This window comes from Meleagris gallopavo, chromosome 22 (genome assembly GCF_905368555.1).
Source record: "Meleagris gallopavo chromosome 22, MGAL_WU_HG_1.1, whole genome shotgun sequence".
In the NCBI taxonomy this organism is placed as follows: Eukaryota; Metazoa; Chordata; class Aves; order Galliformes; family Phasianidae; genus Meleagris; species Meleagris gallopavo.
In genome coordinates this window covers 3,139,241-3,167,134 of record NC_139425.1, presented here as the reverse complement: position 1 = coordinate 3,167,134, position 27,894 = coordinate 3,139,241, and the positions used below count along the sequence as shown (strand labels likewise).

The 27,894-nt window shown below is 39.3% G+C and overlaps 1 protein-coding gene across 12 annotated transcripts in view; it reads right to left on the bottom strand.

Annotated features, from left to right (window-relative positions):
• Positions 1–27,894, bottom strand: part of PTPRT (protein tyrosine phosphatase receptor type T) — a 554,909-nt gene that overhangs the window by 368,225 nt on the left and 158,790 nt on the right. For all 12 annotated transcript variants that reach the window (XR_014887677.1, XR_014887680.1, XR_014887679.1 and 9 more), the window contains exons 3-6: positions 15,511–15,782; positions 10,301–10,382; positions 6,798–6,913; positions 4,381–4,555 (exon numbers count right to left, since the gene is read on the bottom strand). Coding sequence is in view for 3 of the 12 variants with exons in the window: in XM_085241335.1 (XP_085097461.1) it covers positions 4,381–4,555; positions 6,798–6,913; positions 10,301–10,382; positions 15,511–15,782 (645 nt within the window). In the remaining 9 variants the exon portion in view is untranslated. The remainder of the gene's footprint in view (positions 1–4,380; positions 4,556–6,797; positions 6,914–10,300; positions 10,383–15,510; positions 15,783–27,894) is intronic.

The following is a 27,894-nucleotide window of genomic DNA, read 5'->3' as shown; positions in this document are numbered from 1 at the left end:
AAGCCCGAGTGAAAGAAAAGGAAGCAAAGGTAAAACTCTTAGTGAGAGGGAATGAGTGTTCAAAATCTCATCTCCCCTTTTCTCAGCACACAGCCATCCAATGATTAGAACTGAGTTAAAGCAATAGCTATTGGACAACACTGAACTAGATGATTAGAACAGAGCAAAAAGTTCAAGTAATTATTAGCCCGATTCAAACAGCAGGGAATGGAGCACTGCATCCCCTACATCATTTGGGCTACGAAGGAATAAAGAAATGTTAGCAGCTTCTTCAGGCACCTGACAACCACAAAGCCGGTTTCTTTTGTTCAGTAATTTCATAGCCTTCACAAATGGTTCACATACACACACACATACTACCCTGTGGTGGTCCAGAGTTGAAAAGAGCAACATTTACACACACCTGATCAAATCTACACTGAACTTCTCATGGTGCAGCACACATCAGTACTGCAGACAATCCAGTTGTGTGAAAAAGGCAGAGAGAGAGCATGAAGCCTGAGGAAAGCCCTCCCCGTCACAGCTTTACTGATACTGCTGCCAGTGCCAACAAGAGATGCTTTCCTGTTCACGACGTGATAACTTGGAGGACCTTGATTAATGCGTATTACTGAGGCAAATTAATTCAAATCTACTCAGCAACTTTTGCAACCTGGATGAGCCTGATTAATAGCTATGAGGCACGAAAATTCCTATCTGAACTTCTGCATACTATAAAAAATATCTTAACAGTGAAATCTAAAAGGCATTTATTTCTGACCATAGATGAGCTTCTCTCCTAAATGGCTACAAGTGAGAGGCCGTGCTAGGATCTTCCAGCTACTCCCAGGAAAAAGAAGATAACTGCAACAGTGCTACTTTTCTTATCAGTACCCCCAGCCCAGGGGTCTGAGTACCACTATGGCAATAGTTGCTGTATTATCCTGTGATGGCAGTGATATTACGATACATTTAATGAGTACATTTCATACCAGTATCCTAGGGTACAGAATTATACATGTACTGAGGATGAAAATAATAATAATTTTTTAAAAAAAAAGGTTTCAAGAATCTTTCTCCTATCCCATGTCCTGATAGTTGTTTTCTACGAAGTGAAAGACCATGGAGTTTATGGTCACAGATATTTTGTTTTAATGCATAATTATTTCTCGTTATTTGTTGTTTTGACAGGCATCACATCAGAAAAGAATCAGAGAAAAAAAACAGTAAGCAATTCTGGGAAAAAAAATCCACCTCTCCCTCTGGCATCACTGAAAGTATCAGCTTCATGTCTGAAAACCTCAAGAAAAAAGTGACTGATAAACAGATGAGCTGTCCCAAATATCAAAAGGATGACAGAAAGCCACTCAGCTAGGGAACAGACTGTCTTACATCTGTGTTGAGTAATCAAACACTTTAAAAATCAACAAAGACAAAACTGAAGAGAAAAAGAACATATCCTAAGAGGGGCTTTGTTGCATACTGCAACTCCTGTTGTGGTAGAATAGAACAGATCTCACAGAAACCATCAGGTAGCAACAAGATAATTTCAAGGGACTTGCTGGAGAGCCAAAATTTAAAAAAAAAAAAAAAAAAATTGGTTAATGAAAAATAAGTTACAAATTTCTACCATTCATTAATTTGGGCACTCAAACTACCTGAAATGGATCAGAAAAATAAACTGCAAACAACTTGCCATACAAACACATACACAGTTTAAAATGTTATTCACACTTCTACAGGAAGTGACAGGTTTTCTGGAAGGACATTTGAATTGTATCATCAATACAGATCTTAAGCGTTCAGATTCTGGCCAATTTCACAGTATTTTAAAAACTCTTTACACAAGCAAAATATGCATTTATTTTAGAATACGAATAACTGCCGTGCAGCTTTTACTTAATAGAAAATTATAGACGAGAAGCATTCCATCTGTATGTGATCAGTATAGCAAGATGTAGAAGCTCCAGGTTTTTTGAAGCCTGCTCTACACAAAATTACAGTATGAGCAACTGTGAAAGTTAAGAAACAGAGCAGAGCTATTTCCACAGGAGCACCAAAGGATGGTAAGGTGTGCAGAAGGAAATGATGGGTTTTTCAGGCTTTACAATTATGATTCTGAACTGCAAAGAGAAGAATAAATTTACTGTCACTTATACAAGCCATGCAACAGAATCAGTTACAGAAAGGTATTAGCACAGACAGCGAGCAGCTCTGCAGTGGCAGTTCTCATGCATTCGCAGTGTTACAAAGGTAAAGTCCACATAGTCATGTATGACAACCGAGGGGGTTGGTTTGTGTTTAATACCACTGATTTATTTGTTGAGAGAAGTATCTACTGTTCCAATTTCAAGTGCTGAAGTAGTAAATGTATTTCAAATAAAAATTCCTCATTCTGTATCTACTAAATTACGCAACATCAAGAAATGCAAATCACTTTCTCATTACTGTAATAAAGTATCTTATGGCTAAGGGAAGCAATCAGATCTTTACATGAGAAAGATATACAGATAGTTTTTTCAACCTTGACCTTTGTTGAAAAAATCCCACATGATTTTATGTTCAACTAACTGGGAGAAAGCATGCGAGGCAGAGTATTAGCTTGGATTTAGTAGGTTTAGGGACAGGACTATCAATTGAGCAGAACTTCAATTACAGACTAATTTAATGTATACCCAAGTACATTACTGCAATTCAATAAACATCTCTTCAGAATTAAACAATTCCAATTTGCTTTCATTTCAGCCTGTATATATGCGTTACGAATTTGCTATTATCCACACTAAAATTAGCCAGACTAGAAGTACTCATCCATGCAATCCCAGTGTTTCACAGTGCTGCATCAAGCTAACCTCAAATGAACCACTTCACTTTGCCTGCTTACTATACAGAAGCGCGGAGCAGAGGAGTGTGCCTTCCCATAACAATAGTACTCTCCTCAAGCTTTTCTGGCTAGGTGCCTGCGTGGGTAATTCAGCAGGGAGTCTATCAGTGTCCCTCATGTTGGATGTCCAGCCATTCACATTTACAGCTCACTCTTCTATTTTTCTCCTCTTCCTATTGTTAAACATGAAAGTGTCAGGCACATGCCCAACTTTGCATATTTGGTTGCTCTGGAAGACTGCCTTCCCTCTACTTAACAATCATATGGCACTGATATGCCACTCTTGGCAACTCAATTTCATTTTACTCATGAGTTAACTCCTCCAACAAGTAAGATACTAGATAATTTGGCAGGAATTAAATGCACTTAGCACCTAATCTGAACATTCTCTTCATAATCAGTGTAGTCTGAATATCTACAACATTGGATATTTAAGGCATTGCGAAGGTACTAGCACTAAGTGACAGAAGAAGTTGGTAAAAAAGTACTATAGTAGAAGAAAGTGATCTCATTTCTCCAGCAGTCTTCCATTTCCATAAAAAAATGAAAACATTTCGATCAATAAAATTATATTCTGTGAGAAGATCCATACTACAAATTCCTTCCACCCATGTCACTACCACCTTCAATAGAGATTAAAACAGCCTCAAGGGAGACAGTCACCTTCTGGTTTCCTCTCCTAAGACACAATGAGCATCCCTGTGGTGCAGCTTGGGTAACATTAATCAAGCAGCGTAGTAAATAGCATTTCACTCTGTGCATCATGGATATTCTTAAGCAAATACCACCTTGCATGTGTCAGGCACAGCATCACCTCCTGAATCACAGTGAATAAGAGAGCTGAAACCTCCAGCTTCCATCAAGAGCTACTGATATCCCTACTGTGTGCTTCAGGACATCAGCAGAATCACAGAATCACACAGAATGGCCCAGGTTGGAAGGGACCACAAGGATCATGAAACTCCAACCGCCCTGCCAAGGCAGGACCACCAACCTCCACATTTCACAGCAGCCCAGGCTGCCCAGGGCCCCATCCAACCTGGCCTTGAACACCTCCAGGGATGGACGGGGCATCCACAGCCTCTCTGGGCAGCTGTTCCAGCACCTCACCACTCTTATAGTAAAGAACTTAATCATTCCAGATCATCTACACCCAACAGTCTTGAGCAGACTCTTCTGACATGCAACGCTATTACAGAATTATTTATGTCCAATGTATAAAGCAAGCCAGATGAAGCCTACCGACAGTTAAACTGTTCTGCTGACTGCATTAAAAATATCCATAGCTAGCATGCGTTACTTCAAGAGCTTGTGAAGAGATCTCTATTCAGATGAAGCTTTGATTCAAATACTTGTTTTAAGAAATGATTGAAATTCATGTCACTTTTACCCATTTCTCCTACTTGAATCTAATATGATTGGAAGAGAAAGGCCCAATAGGGTGCCAAATTTTACACACAGCTGACACGGGAGGAAACGTTCATCTAAAACAAACTTGCTGTTTTAATACAACCTACCTTTCACTATTAATTCTGCATAATTTGAAACTCCAGATCCACCATCTGAGCGAATGACACAGCGGTATTTGCTGATACTGCGCTGCGAGGTGTCAGCAACGCTGACCGTAGCAGAGAAACGCCTGTGGTTGACGACTCGAGTGACCATTAGTGCTGTGTCCCTCCCATTCCACTGCTGTGAAGACAGATGAAAACGACACAGGTCATGAAGGCATACAAATTATTCATTCTTTGTTACTCTTAAAACTGCTCAGACCTTCACTAGGTTAGATTTTGTACAAGCACCATTTTTCAGGAAAAGACAGCTAGTAATGTCCCTCAAAAATTTACAGGCACGCTGGGTTTTATGAACTAGTGGGCTTAAATGTTCTTATATATTTGTTTAAGTTTTTGTATCTACTTAAATTCTGATATATTTTTGTGCATTTGATGTGTTATGTATACTGAAAAGGCTGGAGAGTGACAGCTCAGAATATCTGTACAGGGTATATCCAGAAGCTAAGCTAAGACATGAAAATACTACAAATGAATGCATTTTGTACTCCTGTGAAAATGCTATAAATGAACAGATTTTATAAACCTGTCATTTTCAGGCATAAAACTTTGTTTCCAGAAAAATTTAAATATATTAGTTAGATGAACAGAAAACTTGATATGTCCAGCATTCCTCAATAAACCTCTCTCCACCAATGCTAGGCAACATTTTCCCAACTGGAAAACTGACAGGTGATGAATTAACTAGAAATCAGCAAAAACAGCTGAACTTGCTCAGTTGGTCTATTTTATTAGGAGGCCCAAAGGAAAACACAGAGCCATTCTGCCAGTTTCCAGTAATCAATTTTGGGAGGTATTTCCAAGGCTATTTTCATTAAATCCTTCAATTTAAAAGATAGGAAAACAGGCTCCCACTAGGAATGATGATTTCCACCCAAATCCCTTCTTCTCTTGGAAAAAGGTTCATAGTGCTTCAGGTCAGACGTGTTCTCACACACATCTAATTCTTCTATGGAAAGACTTCACAGAAGGAACTCAAAAAAGATATAGAATAAGCCAAAATATATTTCTATTAATGCTAGAAGTACAATATAGGCCAATAACTTTCAGACTACAAGGTAAATTTTTGGATAACAGCTTTGATAAAGTACAGTTAAAATAACTGTTATTTTTACCTAACACCAAGCACATTTCTCACCATTTCTCACTTTTCCCCAAAATTAATTTTAATTTATACCATTAGTAAACTGATTCTTGCCTGAGTATTTAGCCTAGATACCAAATTGTTATTTTTAAAGTTTATTAAAAAGTCTGAAATCAATAAAAGTTATTCAACCACCAATATGACAGCAACTATAACAAGGGTACGCCACAGATGATGATGCAAGTTTTCTTCTGCTTTTGTTTGTTTTTTTAAGCTTTCTGTTTGTTCATTTAATTAGGCACTACAAAAAAGGAACAGAATTCTTGCCCTCATAACATTATGTTAAGAAAAAAATTATGTTTAAATTTGACTGTATGCAGAGTCTTTAAAGAACATTCTTGCTGAGGCCCTTCATCATTAGTCTGAACTATGTGTTGACTTGTTTAATTATTTTGAAAATGGATGTCAGATCTATGGCCAGACACAGTAAGTACAGTAACAGAGTCCTTGCTTGGGACATCAGTGTTTCATGGCGTAGCAGCTTAGACAATGCACAGAGCTCAACTGTCTTAAAAGTCTCTAGAATTCTAATATAGAACATGGCAATGCTGGGACTCCACAGAGCCAAGCACTTGAAAGGGCACAAGTAATAACTTTGTCGTCCACTGGGAAACAGCACTCCACCCTTGCAGTTTGCTAAACACTCCGTTTCTAACTCCAGAACTGAACATCAGTTAAGCTTGTTACTACGTGAATAGCAAAAACAGTCTTTGAACAACCAGTAGGATGAAAATAGACACAAAGAGAAGGAACTCTTTGGTCATTTCGTGAGCAATCAGAGGAACAATCTGCTATCAATGCAGCCAAAGGAAACTGGGAGGAAGAAATAAATAGGTACAAACTGGTTTTGTCTTTTTTTTTAACATATCTTAGGGAATGTTTTCATTTCAACGCACCTTCCCCAGCCTTGTCAATATTTTTGGAGGGCAAAAGAAAAGAAGACCAAAAATTAAACAGAAGGGAGTGATTATTGCACCTGTTCTGTCTTTTTTAAGAAAGAATGCTTACAGGTATGCAGACCTATGTTTGGAACTAACATTTTGCTGTAACTGGCCACTTTTTCCATCTTCTGTAGCACAATTCTGCATTTTATCATCTTGAACTCTGATCTGGAAACAACTTAAGGCAGTTCTCAAAGCATTTTGATGATAAGCATTTGCCCCACCACCCAGTTGTCCTCTGTCTACTTATTTTACCTGAAAAAATTGCATCGCTTTACCTGGAGCCAGAGTTTGTCATGCTGGGACCACTTTCCCCCAGCAATGCACTGGAACGTCGCGTTCTGTCCCACGTTAACCTCCACATTCTGAAGCCGTAAGAAATGGGGTGCTTTTCCTAACAAGAGATGCAAAGAATAGGAGGGGTAGAGCAAGGCAGCAATTACACCGACACAGATATCAGCACCTAGCACATCACCCTATTCCTCACAAAGTGATTTAGCAAAATAAAACTGTCCTTTAGCATTTAACCATTCACTGCAGAGCAAGGTGATCTTACAGAGAACAGGCCAAGCCAATACAAACCTCCAAGCACACCTGAAAACACACACTTACTATTAGATCACACCACCAAAACAATTTCTATAAAGAGTAACTGAGTACATTTTTTTCTTTAGAAAACTCTGGTTCTACAAAGGCCAAAATAAAATCAAATGTTTGAGGTTGTCAAGCATGACTGGCCAAAACAAATTCTTGTAAAGAATTTTCTTCTTTTAATTTCATTGACTATCAAATACTTCCTGTAATTGTGGAATAACAATGCTATTGCTATCAAATCATTGATATTAAATGAAATATTGATATTACTGATAAGTGTTGCATTGCTGCGTTGGTTAACAGCACCAATATGTGTTTTCTGCTAACAATAAATTCAGTATTAGTTCAATACTAAACAACTGACATCAAAATGCTAATATCATCAATATGATGATATCCTTTTTGAAGATTTTGAAGAGAAAGATTATCTTTTTGACTAAGTATCATTTGTTTACCTCTGCAAAAAAAATTATAAGAAAATAGTTTAAAAAATAGTAATTAATCTGACTTCAAAATGAGCTTTGTGCTTCAGAAAAAAGTTTGTGCACCAACCAAATACTCTTAGTAGGACACACAACAGCCTTGTAATGCAGTAAAGGTCGGCATTTTTCAACTTCATCTTTACATTTTTGAGTATAAATAGCCAAAGAATTACATATTTTCAGAGCACATACTAGCTTACATTTTTCTACTGGAATTAAATAGCTTCAGAAGGATGTAGGCATGTGTGTGCAGGAAGCTTGGCAAATACATGGTTTTCTACTACAGGCACACGAACAGAGGACATTTGCCTATACGCTATGTCAGAGGTTTTTATCTACATCCTTTGCCACATTCTCCACATGCCCAGTTTGCTGACAACTTTAGCAAACAGACTGCTAAAGTGCAGTGATTTCTATGGTGCTTTCTGGGGGTCAGTACTGTGTTCAAAGCCAACTGGAAAACCACCTTTGGGTGACAGGCAGCAAGTCCTATGTGCTGCTTGCAGGCTACTAGGAGTGACTTCTGCCTGCATGCAGATACGAACGAGCTCCAAATGAGAAGCTCTGCAGTCCATCTACATGCAGCCATACCAGCCCCAAGCCCCAGAGCTCAGCTCTTCCCAACTTCCAGGGCACTGGACTGTCCTACGACTGCAAGTGTTTGTGGTTACACAGCCAGTGAGCCTTTAGCACAGTGGAAACTGATTCTCTGTGCATTCCTTCACAGGATTAAAAAAGGCAGTACTATCTAGACCTTTGTGTTTCCACATCACTGTGTCATCAGGGGTATTTCCCAGATTAATAAAAAAACAAACAAAACAAAAAACATCTGCTAGTTATGATTGTCTGCTATACTACGATTTGTGTAGATGAGGGAGAAATTAAAAAATAACACCAATAATTTCAAGTGACATTCAGGCTCAATCAGAAGCTTCCTTATTCCTATGCTTTGAGTTTTAACAATTGTAAAATGAACCCAAGGGGCAAAGTAAATCTGTACAATGTCACTGCTGACATCTACCCTGGTGGCTGTCATTGCTGAACAGCAAAGACAATATTGGGAATCAGAAGTATTTACAATAAGACTACAGAGAACTTGTAGCTCGTAGGGACCTGTGCACAGTGCAGGTTGCCAACTGATTCTAAGTGCACTGGGCATGGTTTGAGTCATTTCAGCTCTGGGTCACCACGATCTCACTTAATCTAAAGAGGGACCTGCATGTACCTGGAGACACAGATTTAAACATCAGTTTTAATAGTTCACTAAGTAGGGCTTTGGGTTGGTATATATTTTTTAATCCCATAACCTTCTTGTCTTTGCCTCACAGTTGGTTTTGTGGCCTCTTTCCCAGTAAAGGGATCAGTCATCACCAAACATGCTGTGGAATGCATGCACATCATTTGGGGGATTTGTTTGGAGGCTGCCAGTTATCAGCAACATCTGGTCAACACAGATTGTAAGTATTTCTTAATGAAGTAAATACACCCAAAGGCCTGAGCAACGAGCACATGGTAAATACAAATATAATTTAGTTAAACTGCAATTAACCATACTGCAGTTATCAGAAATGTCCTGTTAAACTTGAGCAGAGCCATGTTCCTCACATCGAATGATTGCTATTCTTTGAAATAAAGTGGGTGAATCTCATCCCACTGATACACCCTACAGAATTTTGTTGTGAAGAGCTGCTGCTCACTTACTGAAACTAAGAACCAGTGAAAGGGGCTGTTAAAGCTCTGACCTGGCAGATTGGTGGGCTACCTTCCCAAGTGACATCAGGCTACCTGGAAATACTGCAGCATCAAAATAATAAACAAAAGTAAATATAATAAACCAAAGTATCACCCAAAAGTGCAATTTAATATGCTACATAACAACTAATAATTCAAGCATTAAAAGACATAAATTTATTACAGATTACTTTTAGAAAAATAACATATTTGAAGGCGATATGAATGAACTCATTAATGAACATGAAAGCTGTTAAAAATCTGTAGAAATCTGTATGCTCCATACACAATATAGGGATACAAAAGTTCTCAAGCCTGTCTGTGGTTGCGCAGAGAAACCAAAGAAGTCTACACACAAATGTAGAGGCTTAAGGTGTCTCTAAGCAGGAAAAAGGTAAGCTGGGCATAGTGTGCAGCTAAGGTAGAAGAAATAGAACAAGATTTTTGAACAGTGTAATGAACGTGCATTAGTTTTCATTTCGGTGCAAGTCTAAATGAGATTTATTTTTTAAACAACTCATGCAGAATCTGAGTGGGTTCAACATTTCTTTTGAGATATACCTTTGGGATATGTCCTTTATCAAGGAAATATCGAAGCAATTTGTCTTCTTTTCTTAAGTTAACCTCACAGGACGTTACCAGAAACATTTAGATCTTCTCCTACAGCAGTACAATTCCAAAACAACAAAACAGAGTTTTATATTCCTGTGACACTTCTACAAATAGAAACTTCCACAAAAAAAAATCCTGGCACAAGTGACAGAGTCGGAGCACTTTTGCCTTTTGCACAGTCAAGTTATTTAATTGCACAAGGCTGACTGTCTTTAGTTGTTTTGGGGGATACCAAAACAGAAGATATTTTAGTGTTGGCTGAATTGGGTAACTCACAGCTTTAGACTGCAAAGCCTGGTATAAAGACTGCAAAGCTTGGTATATAACACATTGAGATGGTTAGAAAATCAAAGAATGCTCACTGCATGGATGGGCAAGAACTCTGACTTCATCCACAGCTATGTACCCTGGATGTCCTTTCACAGAGACAGATTCAAATATCACCTGAAATACAAAGAAAAGGTTTTCTTAAAAAGAAAAACTGCACTAGTCATTTGGCCAGTCACCACATTCCACTCTTTTTCCAATGTCTGATACATTCAAGGCATTTTATCATTAATAACAAAGGGGTACCTATGCAATACAGCATGAAAACAAATATCAAAGATTGAAAATCTATGTGATACAGAAAACAAAGTCAGAGCAACATTAATTAGGATTAGTGAGAACTATGTACTACTTCCATTTGGAAGAGCAAAGAAAATACCCTGTGTTCACACACACTCTGTATTCACTTTGCACCATTCCGAGAACATCAGACGTGGAATCATTTGGCATCTTATTCCAATTAGCATGCCTCAGAAAGCTGTAGAATGCCACTCGTGAGATAATTTTATTTCATTAAATCAATAACACTGCATGGATTCTTTTGGAGAAAACCTTTTGCATTTTCACATGCGTGCCATTGCAGTACCAGAAAGCAATAAATGAACAACAGATGACCTGGGTTCTAATGACTGGACTGAAATAATGTTGTCCCAGAAATAACAAAGTTGCTCCTGCCTTTCCCTGGATTGAACCAGAAGAGAATTTTTGAATATGTAAAAATGTAATATTTCTCTATGTTAATGGTACACTACTTAATCCTATTTTATTTATGTATTTAGACAATGAAAGTGTCCCACTAATTTGAGACTGATTACACACACGTGTAATTACTTCTGATTTGAAGTGTCCTGTTAGGACAATACACAGACTGTGTGCAGAGTTCGGGGCAAGCAAGGGGACCCTGGAAGACTGATAAAATTCAAACTGATTTAACTATTACGAATAAGCAAAATAAAATTCAGCAGAAAAATATTGTATTAAATATATCAAACAACAATTGTAAGAAAGGGAATTTGACAATGTTGAGTTGGAAAGGAAAAAAGAAAAATGCAGACTGATCATTTAACACTGAGTATGGTAATGTCACCTCTCGAGTTAGTGATGCTCTTCTCAAAGGAAAGGAATGAAGTGCTATCCTTAACTCTGTGTGTAGAAATGAAATGAATGCTGTCCCCAGCATTTGAAAGAGATGTCCCCAGCTTTATTGTCTCTTACTATTGTGTCAGCCACACTCCAACTTGGGGCTTTGAGCAATCTGGTTTAGTGGGAGGTGTTCCTGCCTATAGCAGGGGGTTGGAACTAGGTGATCCTAAAGGTCCCTTCCAATCCATTCTATGATCCCATGATTTTCGCATGAGTTTGCAGTAATGCTTCCAAGGACAGAGCTAATTAATGTGTTCAGCTGGCACAGTTACTACTATTGCAGCAGCATTCAAGTGCAGCTATTCTTTTTGCAGGATAATTCGTGTCTACCAAAATCATTACTGGAACACCACAAAGTTTGTTAACTATTGCAAGCCAGTCTTCAACACTGCTATTTCCACTTTAAATAAAAGCTGGCATTTCTAGCCTGTCACTGTTGAGCCTTTCCTTCATCTCCTCCATCAGAAAATTTAACACAACAAAAGATTCAACTTTCTGAATGCTGATAACCACATGCTCAGACTACAGAAGTAAAGCAATGTGTACTTCATAATCAGGTTGCCATTAATCATTTTGCTTTGTATTTGGACTTCCATAATTCAGTTTCTACTTATATATTCCCATGACATCTTAAGATCTGCTCCCTCAGTTCAAAGCATTCCAACTGGGAGCACTCCTGAAAGAAGCCGTTTAGAAAAACATCATGATAAAAACAGGTAGAATACAAAAATAAAGGGAAAAGACAAACTAAGAAAAGCTCAGGTGCTAGCAATGCAAAGAAACAGAGTTCTGCAGCAGATGAAGGTGGGCAAAAAATAGGTTGTCCAAGGGGTAAGAGGAAGAAGCAAATATCTGGAAGATGATCAAAACATCAACAAATGTTTCCTGTGTTCAAGAGTTTCAATATTTTCTAGACACTGTATAAGCAAGGAATATAATGCATGTCCTTAGTATTGGAATTACAATGTACTTGATAAATGAAAAGTCATTCATGATAAAAATGGCACTTACTGGTAAGGTCACGCAGCAACTACTGTGACTCCCTTCAGACTAGGATTATACTGCACCTTTATAGCTACCAAACCTTACTTTGATTATGCATCAGTGAGAAGTTAAAAGCTTTGCTGAATTGCTACATCAATTTCCTGAAAGAAAAATTCCCCGCTTCTTTGCGGTAAAAACAAACACATAGTGAACTGTCTTCTGTTAATTACTGACATGGTTCAATGTCTTTAATAGAGCACAAAATAACCTAAATCTAGAGTCACTAGCAGCTGAGTCAGCTCCTATGAACTAAATCCATGGATTTAATATTCACACAGTTACCAAAATCGTTGACAAGAGTGGAGGGGTCCCTCTCAATTCTGTTTTGTTTGGACAGACAATTTTATTACCTGATTCACACTATACTCAGGTCTCTTTATTTCCCAGTTCAGATCTTTACACTGTTGCCCTTTTATGCAGTTTTTTCACCACCTCAGCCCTATCAAAGTGAGCAGAGCAGAAGCACCTCAGTTTTCTAAATACAGGGAACTGAGATCCAGCAGTGAGGAACAGGCAGAAATCCATGCTCATAGGTGGCACATTTTGGCAAATTTCACACTGAATTTCTTTTACGTCCTTTTAACTTCAGTTGAAAATGTAATAAAATGGTTGAGGAACAGGTGTTTAATACTTTACACTTTTGGAAGTTCTCAGAAATTAATATAACTGGCAACGCAAAGCTTTGCTCTTCAACATTCTTAAACGCTCCTGAGAACTGCAAATACCAAGTCACTTCGTGTTTCCTCACCCATAAACAAGCCCACATTTCCCTGCTGCTCTCCACAGCAATGTCTGTGTTAGCGATGTAGCCTGGCTCATCTGTTGTGGTACGACAGCTTTCCTTAGGCATGGATCAATACCATTCCTTGCTGTACATCAAAACACCTCTTCCTGGCAGACTGTAGTGCTGCTCTTGGTGCATTCTGGGACTAAGTCCATCCTTATGGCACGCAGTAATTCAAGAGAACACGTCTTACCTTTCTCCAAGAGCTATTACAGCTTTTACTCGCTACACTAAAAACGCACGCAGACTGGGAATCAAGGCACGACTAACTCTTGGGCAGAGCTGATAAACCTCCACTGCCCTCACGTCAATAGCTTAGCAGAGTGCTTCTGGACTCATACAACCCTTGTGCAGAACTTCCAGACGCAAACCACGACCCTCTGGCAATAGGCCTGGCACTGGTTTGCCGCTACTCCCAACTCCAAAGCTCCCAGTACTTGTCAAAACCTCACACCCAGGGCAAATGGCTTCGGATTTTTATGCCTGACAGAATTTTCGATGCACACAGCAATTCCTGATGGTGCGACTGTCGTGCATTAAGAGAATAATCCACATTTTGCCTGACACCGATTTCATCATTTAGGAGAAATCCTTTTTTTTTTCCCGCATTACCTTGTGCTTTTGAAATACGGAACATGCTTTCAGGCCTCTTGGGCACAAATCGTTCTCCGAGCATGCAGTTTTGATTTAAAGCTGACAAATAACACTCTTACAGCATAATGCAGATTGTGAGTGTAAAAGGAGACATTCCTTAGGCGTTGGTACACACAAGCTTTTACCACCCTGCCATCTCTGGACTCCTTTAGCCACAGGTGTTACGATGTCAAAGAACAATGATTTTGATAAAATTCCATGATAGTATTTTCTCCTGACTTTTGAGAGCTTAAAGTTTTCTTTTGTCTTCTTTTTCTTTTTTTCTTTTTTTGACTTAATTAAACATAGAGAGTTGCTAGATTGCAGAAACTGATGTACAAAACTAGGGATCAATGACAGAACAGCCTATCAGATCCCCCACAACCTGTGGGAAAGACCCTCGCATTTTAAAAGCCATACTTTAGAAGAAGGAAACTGGAACCTTATCCATCAAAAAGGTAAGGTTGAGGAGAGGGAGAGAAAAAGAGAGAGAGTGTTTGCATTTTGTGGGCAGGAACCACTCCCAAGTAGTCACTGCTGCCTTTAGGCTCTTCGTTTTTGCACAGCAGTGCAAAATTCTTCTTTGATTTAAAGGATTTTCTTTCTCAGGAAAAGCAAACCTGACCTCTAAAAAGACTTGCAAAAGATGTAATAAGGTTCAGGAAGTCTGGTATAGGTATATCTAACAGTTGGATCTCTTAGTTTGAGATCAGACTGTCTTTTCCAGGTTTTTCAAGCACTGATTACCTGGGTGAAAGATCATTTCTGTTATCTCTGTACAGCACCTACTACAAAACAGATTCTGGTTGATGTTAATATGAAAGTAGTATTGATCACTTTAATATGATTTCAGAGCAAGTGACAAGTTGTGCACAGCCCTTAAAACACCACTTTCAGTGCATTTGCATCTCTTTATCCCATTCACCCTGTACAGTGCGCTCTTATCTATTCTGCTGAAATCCTCTGCTCCTTTTCGGAGGCAGAACATTAAAGTGCTCTACTTTAGCTCAGATTCTATAGACCTACTACCCAGTTATTAAATAAAAAAAAAAGCTTTTCTTCCTACTGTTTTCTATCCATAGAGCATTCATTGCCTTTTCATAGTTTCTTTTACTGTAATTCCCATCTCACTCATGCTTTTTTTTTTTTTTTTTTTTTTTTAAACTATAATATGTATTTCTCATTTTCCTGTAAGGAGTAGGGTGCAATTACCTCCCAGGCACTTTTTTTTTTTTCCTCTTGAATATGAAAAGATAAAAATTTGAAGATAAGAGTCCTCATGCCTTCACCGCTTAAGAAGAAGTATGTGAGCCCATTGTGTGCATGGGAAGTGCCAATCCAAGTCTGTTTACATGCATATTTTATGACATACAAAGGGGTTCTAACTTTCCAACAAATTATTTCATCTGTCCAGCTTTTTCTCTGTGACCTGAGGACATCTGAAGAAAAAGGGCGAGAATAATTACATCAAGATGTCTCTATCATCTCTTGCTATAAAACTGCTATATGAAAACTCATTTTGATGCAAAAAAACATGTGGGGAAAAACACTGTATTTAATTTTCAGAAGACTTAATGCTAACAGCAGCTCACAGCTCACACCCAGCCAGATGTTCAATGGATAAATGTTGCAAATTCATACCTGATAAAAATGTGGCCAGAACGTACTGATGGCAAGTTCCGCCTTCACCCATCCTTCTGTAACAACCCCTGAGACATTCCATATGGGATTGCCCTGTGGTCCTCCATTCACTTTCACGTAGACATTCAGAGAGCCAGGACTTGACCGATCTCTGCTGGATAAGTAGTAATGGAAGTCGATGCAGTGTGTGTCATTTTCCTTCAAGGTGGGCAAAAGTAAGTGAGCTTTCTGCCCAGATGCCCGTCCAGAGCTGTTCACCATCATGAAGGAACCTATACACAGGCAAGGGAAAAAAGAAAGAATACAAAACATCTGCTGAGCTCTTTCAGTTAAAGCAGTTTCCTTGGAAAAGTCAGTGATTCCTTTAGAAGCCAGAAACAAAACAGTTCCTCCTAAGAACTCAAACTAGCTATTTTATGCTAGTTGTTAGGTAACAGAAAAGAAAGGAGATCTAAATTACAGGGTATAAATACAAATAGATTCATGGCCAGCTAGAACCACCTTAATTAGATAACTTTAAAAATAAAAATACGACTTTGCTTTTATTGTTTTATAACATTGCAATAAAAAAGTCACTCTATACAAAATCACATTTACCCTTCAAGCAGCCATGAGGCTCTCCTACTGCGTACAGCCCCAGGTATCTACTTTCTCAAAGGCACATTGAATACAAAAGACTACTACAAAAGATCAAATTCTCAGCTGGCATTAGCCTGCATGGTCCCTACCAACTCTGTGCCAATCTATACCCAGGAACCCTGTATCTTGTGGTACAAGCTTTGGAAAGAGGCAAGGTGTTAAGAAAACCTGGTGTCCAGAGCCTGGATGAATTAGGCTTGTTAGCACAACATCTCAACTAGCAATACAGCAACAAGGACAATTACACTTCTAAGAGGGAAGGACTGGCTGAATTTTAGGAGGGAAATCTATACTAAGGCAATTTATGAGTTTGTTAACCCTGAAGCTTGCATCATATTAACCATGGCACTGGATGTTGAACTCGTGTTTTGATTCATCAAGCACTTATTTTACAGCACATCATGTCTCAACTCATCTCCTTACAGATGCATCAAGGTGACATATGTTAGCAATAAGGAAAAACATTATGAGAGTTATTTGATTCAATTCCGTTTAAGGGATCTGCTTTATGTGTGTGCAGACACTCACAGAAAAAGCTGAAGAAAATACCAAGATCCGGGGGGAAAAAATCTATGTGTCAGCAGCTAGGCATAATAATTTTTAATCAAATGCAGCCTTCTTGACATTCAGAGTCCTGCTGCAGCTGCCAAGTCATGCTACAAATGTATTTCTCTACTGGCCTCTTGCAGTTCACAGAACATTGCGTTTGAAAAGCCTTGCCTCACTTTTAACCTATTGACTTCCCCAAGTCCATGCCGCAGCACTTTGACAGGCACTCAGATGAGCCAGGTAAACATTCTGATCAATTCTGTCCAGTGGACAGCCATACATTTTAGGTTTGTTTTTGTTTGTTTGGTTGGTTGGTTTTGTTTTTTTAAGTCAACAGATGCCAGCAACTTTCTCACACAAAACTGCTTATGGTGGATTGTTCTTTTTGTTGTTTTTGTTTTTTTCTGTTTATGTGATATATGTACATATACATTTTGTAAAGGACTGAAAAGCACGGATGCAAAAGAAAGTGGATCTTTTATAAGAAATCACACACACTCCAGAGACCTTGGAAAATGCAAGCACAGTGCAAGCACAGCCGAGGAAGAAGATGTACAAGAAAAAACAGAAGATGTACAGTCAAGGTACTCTCTGGCAATCCAATCTTTCATTTGGATAGCTTGAAAATCCCAATGGCCCCTAATCAAGAAATTCCAGATTCACAGCAAAGAGCTCAAGAAACAGAAGAGCTGAGTCCAAACTTTTAATTTTTTCTCTAATAATCAAAGTCCGTAAGGTGAGACTTTGACAAATGTTCTCTGTTGATATACTCCTGCTCTCAGTCAACCACAAAATCTCCTTTGTCAGTTAAATGAGAGATTTCAATGAGTGCTGCAGTAATCTTCTAATCCACCCAAATAAACTAACATTGTGACAATCTGAGATTTGGGCTCAGACTTGATGACGTGGGATAGTTTATTACCAGGAAGCAGAGTTACCAACAGGCTTGGCAAGGCAGCACAACTGCTGGTTAAGGCAGCAAGATGGGCTGGTTTCTAAGTCTAATGACAACATTCAGTTCTATGACCTCTGCCTGTATGTGTAGACTGCCTTATCTCCTGCATATATCAAATAAGAACACTAGTAAAATCTGCTACTAAGAATCAGAGACAGAAGCCTGCTGAATACCAGAAGGGCTTTGTTGTTGTTGTTGTTTTAGCAGCTGCAAAATGCACCGCCCGCAGTGTTTCAGTGACATTTTGGGAAACAGTACAAAATCTGATGAAGACAATTTTGCTGGATGTAAGATACAGGGGTGACGGTACAGCCAAAGAAAACATTCAGTAAAGAAAAGCTGAGTTCATTCATTTCTGTTCCGTCTTTGATCAGATCTTAGCACACATCGTTTCACTTCTGTGTGTCTTCTTCAACCTTTTACACTTCTGTATTTGGATAATAGATGGATCTCCACCCTAAAGATCTTCTCTGAAGCTGTACAGTGCCTAACACAATTAGGTCCTGAACTGCAGTACATTAGGCAAGCGTTTCAATGACAGACAGACTTAGGGAGAATTTCACTTCTACAGATTCATGTATAAAAATAATGAGCATTCCTCTGGGAGAAAAACATCAACTTTTATAAAAAAAAGTTCAAAGCAATAATTACGATTTTATTTTTTGACACCCACAAAAAAATGAATCATATGCTATTTGCAGTACGACAATGGCCTTTTGTGCAACTGCTGACAACTCTAGAGAGAGTACAGAGGCTGTACATAATGACTGACACAACGTGAGCCAGTAAAACATCCATCGACCAAAAAACACTTAGCAAAATAATTAGCCTTCGCTACTGGAAGAATAGCCTTACAAAAAAATTATTGCCATTTGCAAATTATTCACAGCCTTAGTTCTGATTTATGGATGCCTTAAAACCAAATAGCCACACCCCACATCATGCCTAGAGATACAGGAGAAAATGCTGTAAAATTCTGTCTCCAGTAAAGTCCTGAGGAGAGGTATTGCTTTACACAATAGTGACAGATAAAAAATTTCCACTTCTAGTGCTGTCTCTGCTGCAGAAAAGTGCTCCCATCCTTAACTGTGCCATCTGGTGCCTCTATCTGCCCTTACTTCCACAGAGACTCAGATGGCAGCTGCCACAAGAAGCCCTTTTCATCCCGGGTCAAGTTGGTGCACAACACACCAAGCCTGCCCTTAGGAGGGGATATTGTTAAACTAAAGCTTCACCCATGCCATAACCGAGAGTGGGTACAAGAACATCTATCTATCTACCACAAATTGCCCTCCATGTATGTGATTCTCATTTTCCTTTCTGCACTGTGAACTTGAATGCAAATCCCATCCCCTACCCTCAAGAACCTTCCAAAGGTTGCTCTGTGTGCTCCTGGACCAACAGCTGGGATGCACTGACTATGTGTTCTGTGCCAGTGAAGCTTTTCTGGGCAGTACACATTGCTTACCAGCAGCTCTGAGATCACTGCAACTGCTCCCAGCAGCAATAAATAAATAAATACATAAAGTTCAAAACAGCCTTTTAAGGACAAGCGTATTTTGCCTTATTAGCCGTAATAAAAACTGACACATCGCGATTTAGAGTCTGACAGCCTTCTTTAGCATGAGCACAGAATTGAAGCTGATGGGACTTCTTTTGAATTTATAGGCCTGTACGTGCAAATAAAAGAGGTACAAGCAGGTCTGGCACCAGCAAACCATTTGTCACATTTCTCACTCATATAAAGCCCTAGGGAATGCATTAACATGTCACAAATGGAAATTATTGATCAATGAATGACTGAAAACCTACTTAAATTTCTCCTGGCATGAATTTGTATAAAACAAAAGATTCCTTGAAGAAACTCTGATTTAGACTGACTTTGAACAGTAATGACAGTAAAAAAACCACTGGGTGCTATTTTGTTTACCTCCATCTGGAAAGTTCAAATGTCATCAGATAGACACTGAAATGGGAAAAGAAAGTTTGGAGAGAAGAAATGATCTATTCTGTCTGGAAGTTGTTGGGTATTTCTATTTTTATTGGACACAGAAGTATATGCTCGTTAATGCAGCTGAATATCAGGTCAATTAACTTTAGTGCTCTTGAACCAACAGGTTACATTAATGAATATCTTGCTGGCTTTGCCACCTTCCTGAATAACTAAAACTGAACGTGCTGTGTTCAGATCAGTCAAAAGCACGGAGAAAAGAAAGATGGTAAATAAATTCATTTTTAAAAATCCATTCGAATGACAGTGAACATAAAAAGGCACTCTCTTACAGTTATTAAACATACCACTGAAAATTGGGGAATTAAACCATGAAGTGCTCTCTAGCTGGCCATAAATTTCAATTTTTCCCCTGCTTGGTGCATAATGATGCCTTGATAAGCTTCCTATTATTGATGCATCTGCAACATATACCCTCTTTTTGAACTGAAATGCTGCTCTGTAGCAGATGGTGGCTATTGTGTTTACACATCAGCACTTTATGATTGCATTTTCTCACGTCTGCAGTAAAAAGAAAGCCGTAATTGAGTTTTTAATGGCTTTGCACATTGTTCATTAAGATTACATGAGTGTGTTCTGATAAATGACAGCTGAAGAAATGAGCCACTGAGAACCCCTCACGATCACCAGACAGACCTCAGCTGATGCTCTTTCACTGCTGCCTTTGAAGAACTGCGCTGTTTAAAAGTAAAATTACAGCAACCATTAAAGACTGAATGTAAACTTGAAAAGAAAACTGTCAAAAAGCTCAACTGCAAAAAGAGCCTTCTTAAACCCTGAGAACCCAAATCAAGTACAGAACTTTTTTTTAAGCAGCAAACTCCTTCTCTCAGTACATCAATCTGCTTACCAGCAGCTCCATCACAGCAGAGGCCTTTTTTTTCAAACACAAGGCTGCTGGTTTCCAAAGAACAACTCTACCCTCAAAAAGGAAGGGCCTGACATCTGATCCTGTTAGCATGGAACAAACCAAGCTGGAGTAATTTCAGTTGGGAGGGGCCTTAGGTCATATCTACTCCAATTCCGTGCTCAGAGCAGGGTCATCTCTTTTCCCCACTGACTCTCTAAAGCCTCCCAGATGGTCCAGTCCCTCTGGGAAACCTGCTCCTGTACTTGGCTGCCCTCACGGCATCCTCTATAACCTCCCATACCCCTTGTCTCCTACCCTCCAGACACTCAGTGCAGTATTGAGCCTACCCCATCCTGCAGGCACTGAGTTGTTGCTCTCAGGACCCCCCAGATCCTTCTTGCCTCAGCCTGAACAATCTCATCACTCCTCGGCCTCTTCTCCGAGGGAGCTAGCTTCAGCCCTGACCACTCGATGGCCTTCACTTTCCTTCCTGCCTTTCATCAGTGATGTTGGGGCACCCAAAATTGCGCACAATACGCAAATGCCATCTGACGAGTGGCAAACAAAGATGGACCACTTCTATTTGTCTGCTGGCTTGGTTCCTGTTAATACAGCCCAGGATGCCACTAGCAGTCAGAGCACATGCTGGCTTATATTCAGGCTGCCCCTACCTGACTACTCCATGTCCAATTTTATGATGCCCCATTCCTGAAGGCATTCAAGGCCAGGCTGGATGTGGCTCTGAGCAGCCTGGTCTGGTGGTTGGTGACCCTGCACATAGCAGGGGGTTGGAACTAGATGATCTTTGAGGTCCTTTTCAACCCACACCATTCTATGATTCCAGCCTGCCTCTACCCCTCCTGATGGTGGTCCTACCTTTGACTGTATCAACTGTTCCCATAGTTTGATGCCAAACCAGAGCTGCCACCAACTGCAGCCAACCAGCGTGCTCCTCCCCAGCTGCCACCACCAACCCAGACCATATCAACACCCTGACCTGGAAACACGTGAAGCTCTGTCCTGACTCTGGTCCCTGTAGTTTCATAGCACTTCTGCAGTTGAATTACAGGACCAAGGGAGTTCTGGTTACTTCACATCTTACAAAACCAAAATGCTCTGAGAAAGATGCTTATTAAAACAGTAGAAGCTATCCACATCACTCATACACATTAGTGAATGACTATACATCTCCGTGGTTTTCAGCAGAGACATGAGAAGAAAAGTCTGCTACTATGAATCCCTAATAAACACACACATGAAGACATCCTGGCCCACAGTCTTTGTGGGTGGATATCAAGACGAAGGGCAGTTTTTGGTTAAGGTGAACAAAGTTATTGAGAATAATCTTAATTACAGTCGCAGGTGAGATTTCTCACCATCCTTTCAAGGTTATGTCACAGGGCACAGACCCGAGGGGGTACCCCTGGCAACCTCTACTGAGGAAATGAGTTTGCTGGTAGTCTTTGCTTATTACCTGTGCATCTTTGGAGCACTTTGTCTCTTCCACTGCAGCCTTACCTCTTTTCAGCAAGAGTCCTCTCAAAACACTTTCTGGAACTCCTTTGCATTTGAAAGTCATTTTAACAATTTTTTTTTAATTCTTGAAAGTATTCCAACAGACTGCTGAGGTGTGACTTTCCAACAATATTCTTTCCCAGTTCCTCAGTCACAGAGGATTAGGGTCAAAGCCAGCTCATTATCTCATAAAATGACTTGGAAGTCCACAAGCAGTGGCGTTTTTATGGGACAGATGTAGCAGGAGGCATCAGACGAGCCAGCTACGAAAGCTCATCTCTCTCAGTTAGGCTCCCCAGTATCATACACTTGCACAGCTTTTGGCAAGGCACATTCATAACACTGTTAGTCAGTCTGAATGCCACAGAACAGGTTTTGAAGAGCACCAACACTAAGTATGAAAAAGGAAAAAAAAAAAAGTATTTCCATATAATTTCTTTAAGTTAAAACCATGAAATTCATAGTTCTTATTTTACAAAAAGTTACTATCGCCCACTTGCTTCATACTTTCCACATTTTTCTATCCTTGCCTTCCATAGTCACGTGTAACAGCTGAAGAAGGCTCAGAAATCTCTTCTCCTGGCTGATGAACCACAGAGAGCAGTGCCTGTACAAATTCAGAATTAAACAAGGCATATCTCATAGCTGCTATCCCTTTTTCAAATATTAGGACAGAATCAGACCCATGCATTTCCTCTCTCAGATGTGGGCCACACTGAATTAATCTGCCATGGAATAAAAAGAACTTGATTCACAGACAAATAGGAATATAAACTGCAAGTGCAATCCCATATAATTCACGAGGACAATTCATTCAGTTGGGAAACTGTTGGATAATACGAAAATATTTTTTAAAGAGACAGCCTTTATTTGTGAAGACATTTTCTTCTGGAAATTTATGTCATGAAAAGAATTATGTTGCTGTGTTGTTTTTTTTTTAATAAGATGAATCTTCTCTGGAAACAAGACTGATTACATATTGCTTTAGCGACGGCAAATATTTGCTGTACTAATTTAAAGGAAGCGAAGATTGTGGCACTGCCGCCTCACTGACCTTCCTGAAGCAGTAGGAGGGTAGCAAATAAGTGAGAGCCTGGTTTGCTCGTTTCATAGTTTCTCTGAGAAAGGGGATGTTTGCAGTTCTTCTCTTTTAAACAAAACCAAATAATTACAGGACAATACTCAGAACTAGGGTTTTCCTTTATGTGTTTTTTTTCCACTTCACGTTTAGCAAGGACCCCTACACGTTAAAGGAATGCTCCTTTAACCTTACAAAAATATTTAAATCAAGTGGAAGTACATTTCTCACTGCTCTTTTGTTTTTCTAACATAATGCATGTCTGTAGTTCTTGTTCACGTAATCGTACGACGTTTACCAAGGACAGCCATTGACAGAGATTGATATATTTGCAATGAAGAGACAGTGTGCAGGATTCAGGTTCTGACTGCATCATTTCCTCAGTGACAAACAGGGATTTTTTGCATCGGCCTGAAGAAAATTAAACTGTAACGTGAAGGCACAACTTTTACAAAAAACAGACATAAAAAGAAGCAGTTGGAGCAGTGACAGAATCTCACATTAGCAGAGGGATTTCTGGCCTCACCTCCAGACCAGAGCAGTCCCTAGCAGCTCAGTACTCAATACAGGCACACCTGCACCCAAACTACTGCTAGATTCAGTGGAAAATCACCACTTAGAGGTTAATTAACATCTGTATGGAGTGAGAACACAGCAGTGATAGTTAACTACAATTCCGATACCCAAAAAACTTCCATCTAAACCTCCATAAGATGAGTCCTGAAAGCGCTGACATCTAACAGCCCTGGTCTGTAATAGGGATGATACAGCTTATCACAAAGACTCGTGATAACATTTCTCACTTGAAGGTGCAAGGTGCTGTCGAGTTGTTGCTTTCCACTCGAGCCTCACAAGCAGTTGCTTCCACCATCAATCAGGAGAAGAATATCTGCAGCTGGTGTTTGCTGGAATAGCATCTGTGGTCCAATCACCTTTTCCCCTCCAACACCAGACTCAAATTTTGATTTACAAAGCAAAAATCCTTGGTATCAGATCTCAGATGAAAGCCATTGTTTGAGGGTTACAGCTATCTTACAAATGCTCTGCACATCTCAACGCTCCACAGTCATTTTTAGAATTTTCTTTCCATGTTTTGTAAATGTTTCTTTATTGAAAGACTGATTGTCACAGCCATCAGCCTGTTGCTGAGAAGCAAACAGAGGTGTGCACTGTGGATCACAAACAATTCTATAAATCTCAACAGTGAAAAACTTTTTAATGGATTCACAGCCTGCATTCATTGTTGCTAAGGTCACTGCTGTAGCATACTCTGAGACTGTCCTTATTCCATTATTTATAAATACAGTATAAACTGCTTTGCAGTGCTACAAAAAAAGGGTCCATTAGCAATGAAGTTACTCCAGCTTACCAGCTAAATGAATCTTGTAATAATGAACATGTATCTCTACAGTCAACAGATCAGAAACTCTCTCTAATTTTAATTATACCTTCTTGTTTGCATCATCATTTTTTAAAACGCGTGAAAATATACACTAAAACCGTGAAGAGGTATTGTTGATTTTCAATTCCAGTAGTCTGATTACTATTTATCCTATCAATTACTAACTTAACACTTTGGCGAAACGTAGAGAACTGATTTAAACACTTAATAAAGTATAGGTTATTAAATGGGCAAATAAACAAAATACAGGGAATGGCCATAACTCAGCATAATATCTTTGCTTAAAGACACTGCAAATCTTGTTCTCAGCACTCAAGAGCTTTATTACAGCTGAGCCTTGAAAGAGAGGCCCACAGAAATGAGTTGTGGGGACATTAGTAAGCCTCAAAGCCTCTTGCAAATGTAGTTCCAAGAAGGCTCAGAGTTCAGCAGAATACTAAATATCTTCTTCACCTGATTTAACCTGTGACCAATTGGCTGCTGCCAAGTGTGTCTCTCACTTGGGGGAAAGGCAGCATTTCAGTACAGAGCCCCTGGATCCACTCTGAAAATGCACTGACCTTTTTTTTTTATTTTTTTTTTTTTTGAAGTTCCAGGCATACAACTACTTGTATAATGAGGATAATTTACAAATAGATGCTAAAGAATGCTCTCGTGAGGAAATGCCAACAACAAAGGAGTTTAGAGGTAGTCAATAAAGATTTTTCTGAACAAGTAATTGCTATTCATTATGTGTGCCTCACAGCTTTGCTTACAAACACAGAACTATTTTAAAAATAAAATTCCCTATCTCATTAAAGCTCAATGGCTAAAAATACAGGTCTCTCCAACCAAGACGCAAGGAAAGCATGTTTTCAGTTGTTGATTACAAGTCATTAAAGAATTAAATCGGTACCTTACAGCTCCTGCAACATCAGCTCTTCCTGGAGGCAGAGGGCAGCAAGGCAAAGGACAGCTCTGCTGCCCCTCTGGATCGGAACAGCCAACAGAACCAGGCTTTGATTTGCCTGAACATACATGGTGTGCACAAAAGTAGGAATACAATTTCCTTCTGGCTTTGAAAGCTGTTCGGTATGAATGTTTGATATACATGTAACAGTCAACAGACATGAAATAACAACTCGTGATTACCCTCACAGAACAACTATCCTGCATTGTTCAGATACAGTGTTGGACCAGTCAAAGTCATTTAAAAACAACAGTCCCTTCTCAGAATACCCTTTTATTCTCTACTTTTATTTTGTACTGACAGTGTTTCCCATTTCTGGTTTGTTTCTGAACACATTTTTTCCCTCCTCTATACACATCCTAAAAGATGACTACAAACTCCGTTATGCCACATACTTCAAGTATGCAGCAGCCATCTGTTAGATGCAGCCTCATTTGAGAGGTGTGTGGACGGATGGCTCAAGGTTCACAGAAGGGCCTGGTGTAGTTTACTTTAATTTGGCTCCACTAAAGCCACTGAGATTGAATACCACCAGACAGTCACCCTGCTGGAGCTCAAGGTTCTCAGATGCTCCACAGCACCTAACTCTGCATCAGACAAAACCTACTGTCTGTTTCCAGTGTCCCATGAGAAAGTCATCTGGGCACTTGTGTTCATAGGCTCCTGGCTTTCACAAGTTAAGAGCACATGCCTATATCCTTGTTGTTGCAATTAATAAATAATCTAAATTGCTGTGCTAGTTGGACTCCAAGAGCTGAATCAAAGTGTATTTTCCGAAAGGCACTCTGGAATCACCTTTGCAATTGGCATAAGGGCTACCAGAAGTATTTTGGCAAAAATATTAGTTTACTAGAAAGTACTAGACTCCAAGTAATTCAAGCACAGTCTTATTTTCAATACATTTGGATTCTTTCTTTGCTTAATCATTAAAGACAAATGGCCAAATAATTTATTATGTAATTCCAAAGCATAAGAAGTGTTTTATATGCCAGCCAGAACCAAATATCTCATTAGTAGGCATGCAGCTCCATTGCCGGCCAACTTTTACGGCCTCTGCAACTCGTGTAAAACTTCCATATGTCTTGTCTATGTAACATTCACCAGGCAACTGCGGAGAGATTATTACCTTCTGCATTTGTGACAGAAAACACATACTAAATGCAATGCCAAAAGCCAACTACAGCAAACAATGTCTGAAAAGGAATTGTTTCTTAAGAGTTTGTTTTTACATAACAGAGTTCCAACCATATGGCCACTTATTTGCACACTTAAGAAATCAGCACCACAACTCATAACTCGGAATATGTCAAAGGTTGGATGCTGAGTTATTTTTGTAACAAATTCCCAACTCCTCTGAGCTCGGTTTCAACAGAAAGTGTTAATTGCTGTTAAGTCAGTGATGCTATTCTGGGCTTACTGCAATATAGCCAAGGATGGAGTTTGGCAGAGTGAATTCAGAAAATAATTAAGCCCATCTCACAAGTCACCACACTGTATGGCAGAGCAAGAATTTCTCAAAAGGAGCAGCTCAAAACTGCAAAAGCAGAGGTTCATGCAGGCCACTGAGGAGGCGTATTGGCACAGCAGAAAGGAGCCTCAGTCATTTCAGCCCACACCTTTACCAGCTGTGATCACTGTGATTTGCTCATTCCCATGGGAACTAAATTAAACCAGATTTTTCTTTTAAATGGGCAATGTTTGTTTGCCTATCATAACTCCTGTTGCAATTACAGCAAACTAAGCAGAAGAGTCACTGTCAGCATCCTCATTTCCAAGCATGTTGTCCTCTTAGGGTGGTCATTTTCTAGCTGAACATTACTGATATATACTACAGGAAGAGAAAATGAAATACCACCTTGAAGCAGCTCAGTTGCCAACACTGGCTAACACTACCATTTAGAGAAGGTGCAAACTTTCCACAATAAAATACTAATTTAATCCAAACAGAAGACATTTCTCAGAAACAAGAAGAGTTTAGTGGCTGGCTCAGGACACGAGACAATATTTGTGCTCATAAAAAATCCCAAACCATGCAGTTCCAATTAATGATTACTGAACTGGATCCATCACTACACAGAAGCCTAAGTAAACACCTAGTAGTTACTGAATATTGACAAACATTTTTACTCAACTTGACAGTTGTACTCAATAACAAAGTTTTTCTTTGAGTAGCTTAAAAGCAGCTACCTTTGAGCCGCTGGACACATCCCTGTGTTTTAGTCAAACAAATATGCTCAATACACTCAATGCGCATAGTTTGCAGTAGTTTATCATGATTCACTTCATGGTCTTTCAGATAGTAAGCAGCAACAAGATTGTTAACATCCATAGAGGCTATTATTCATATGTGGTTTTTTGAGCCCAGTTGGACGTCTCTGTGAGTCTATTTATTTTTACTAAATTGCCCAAAAGTGTGTACACATTTATGTCCCGTGG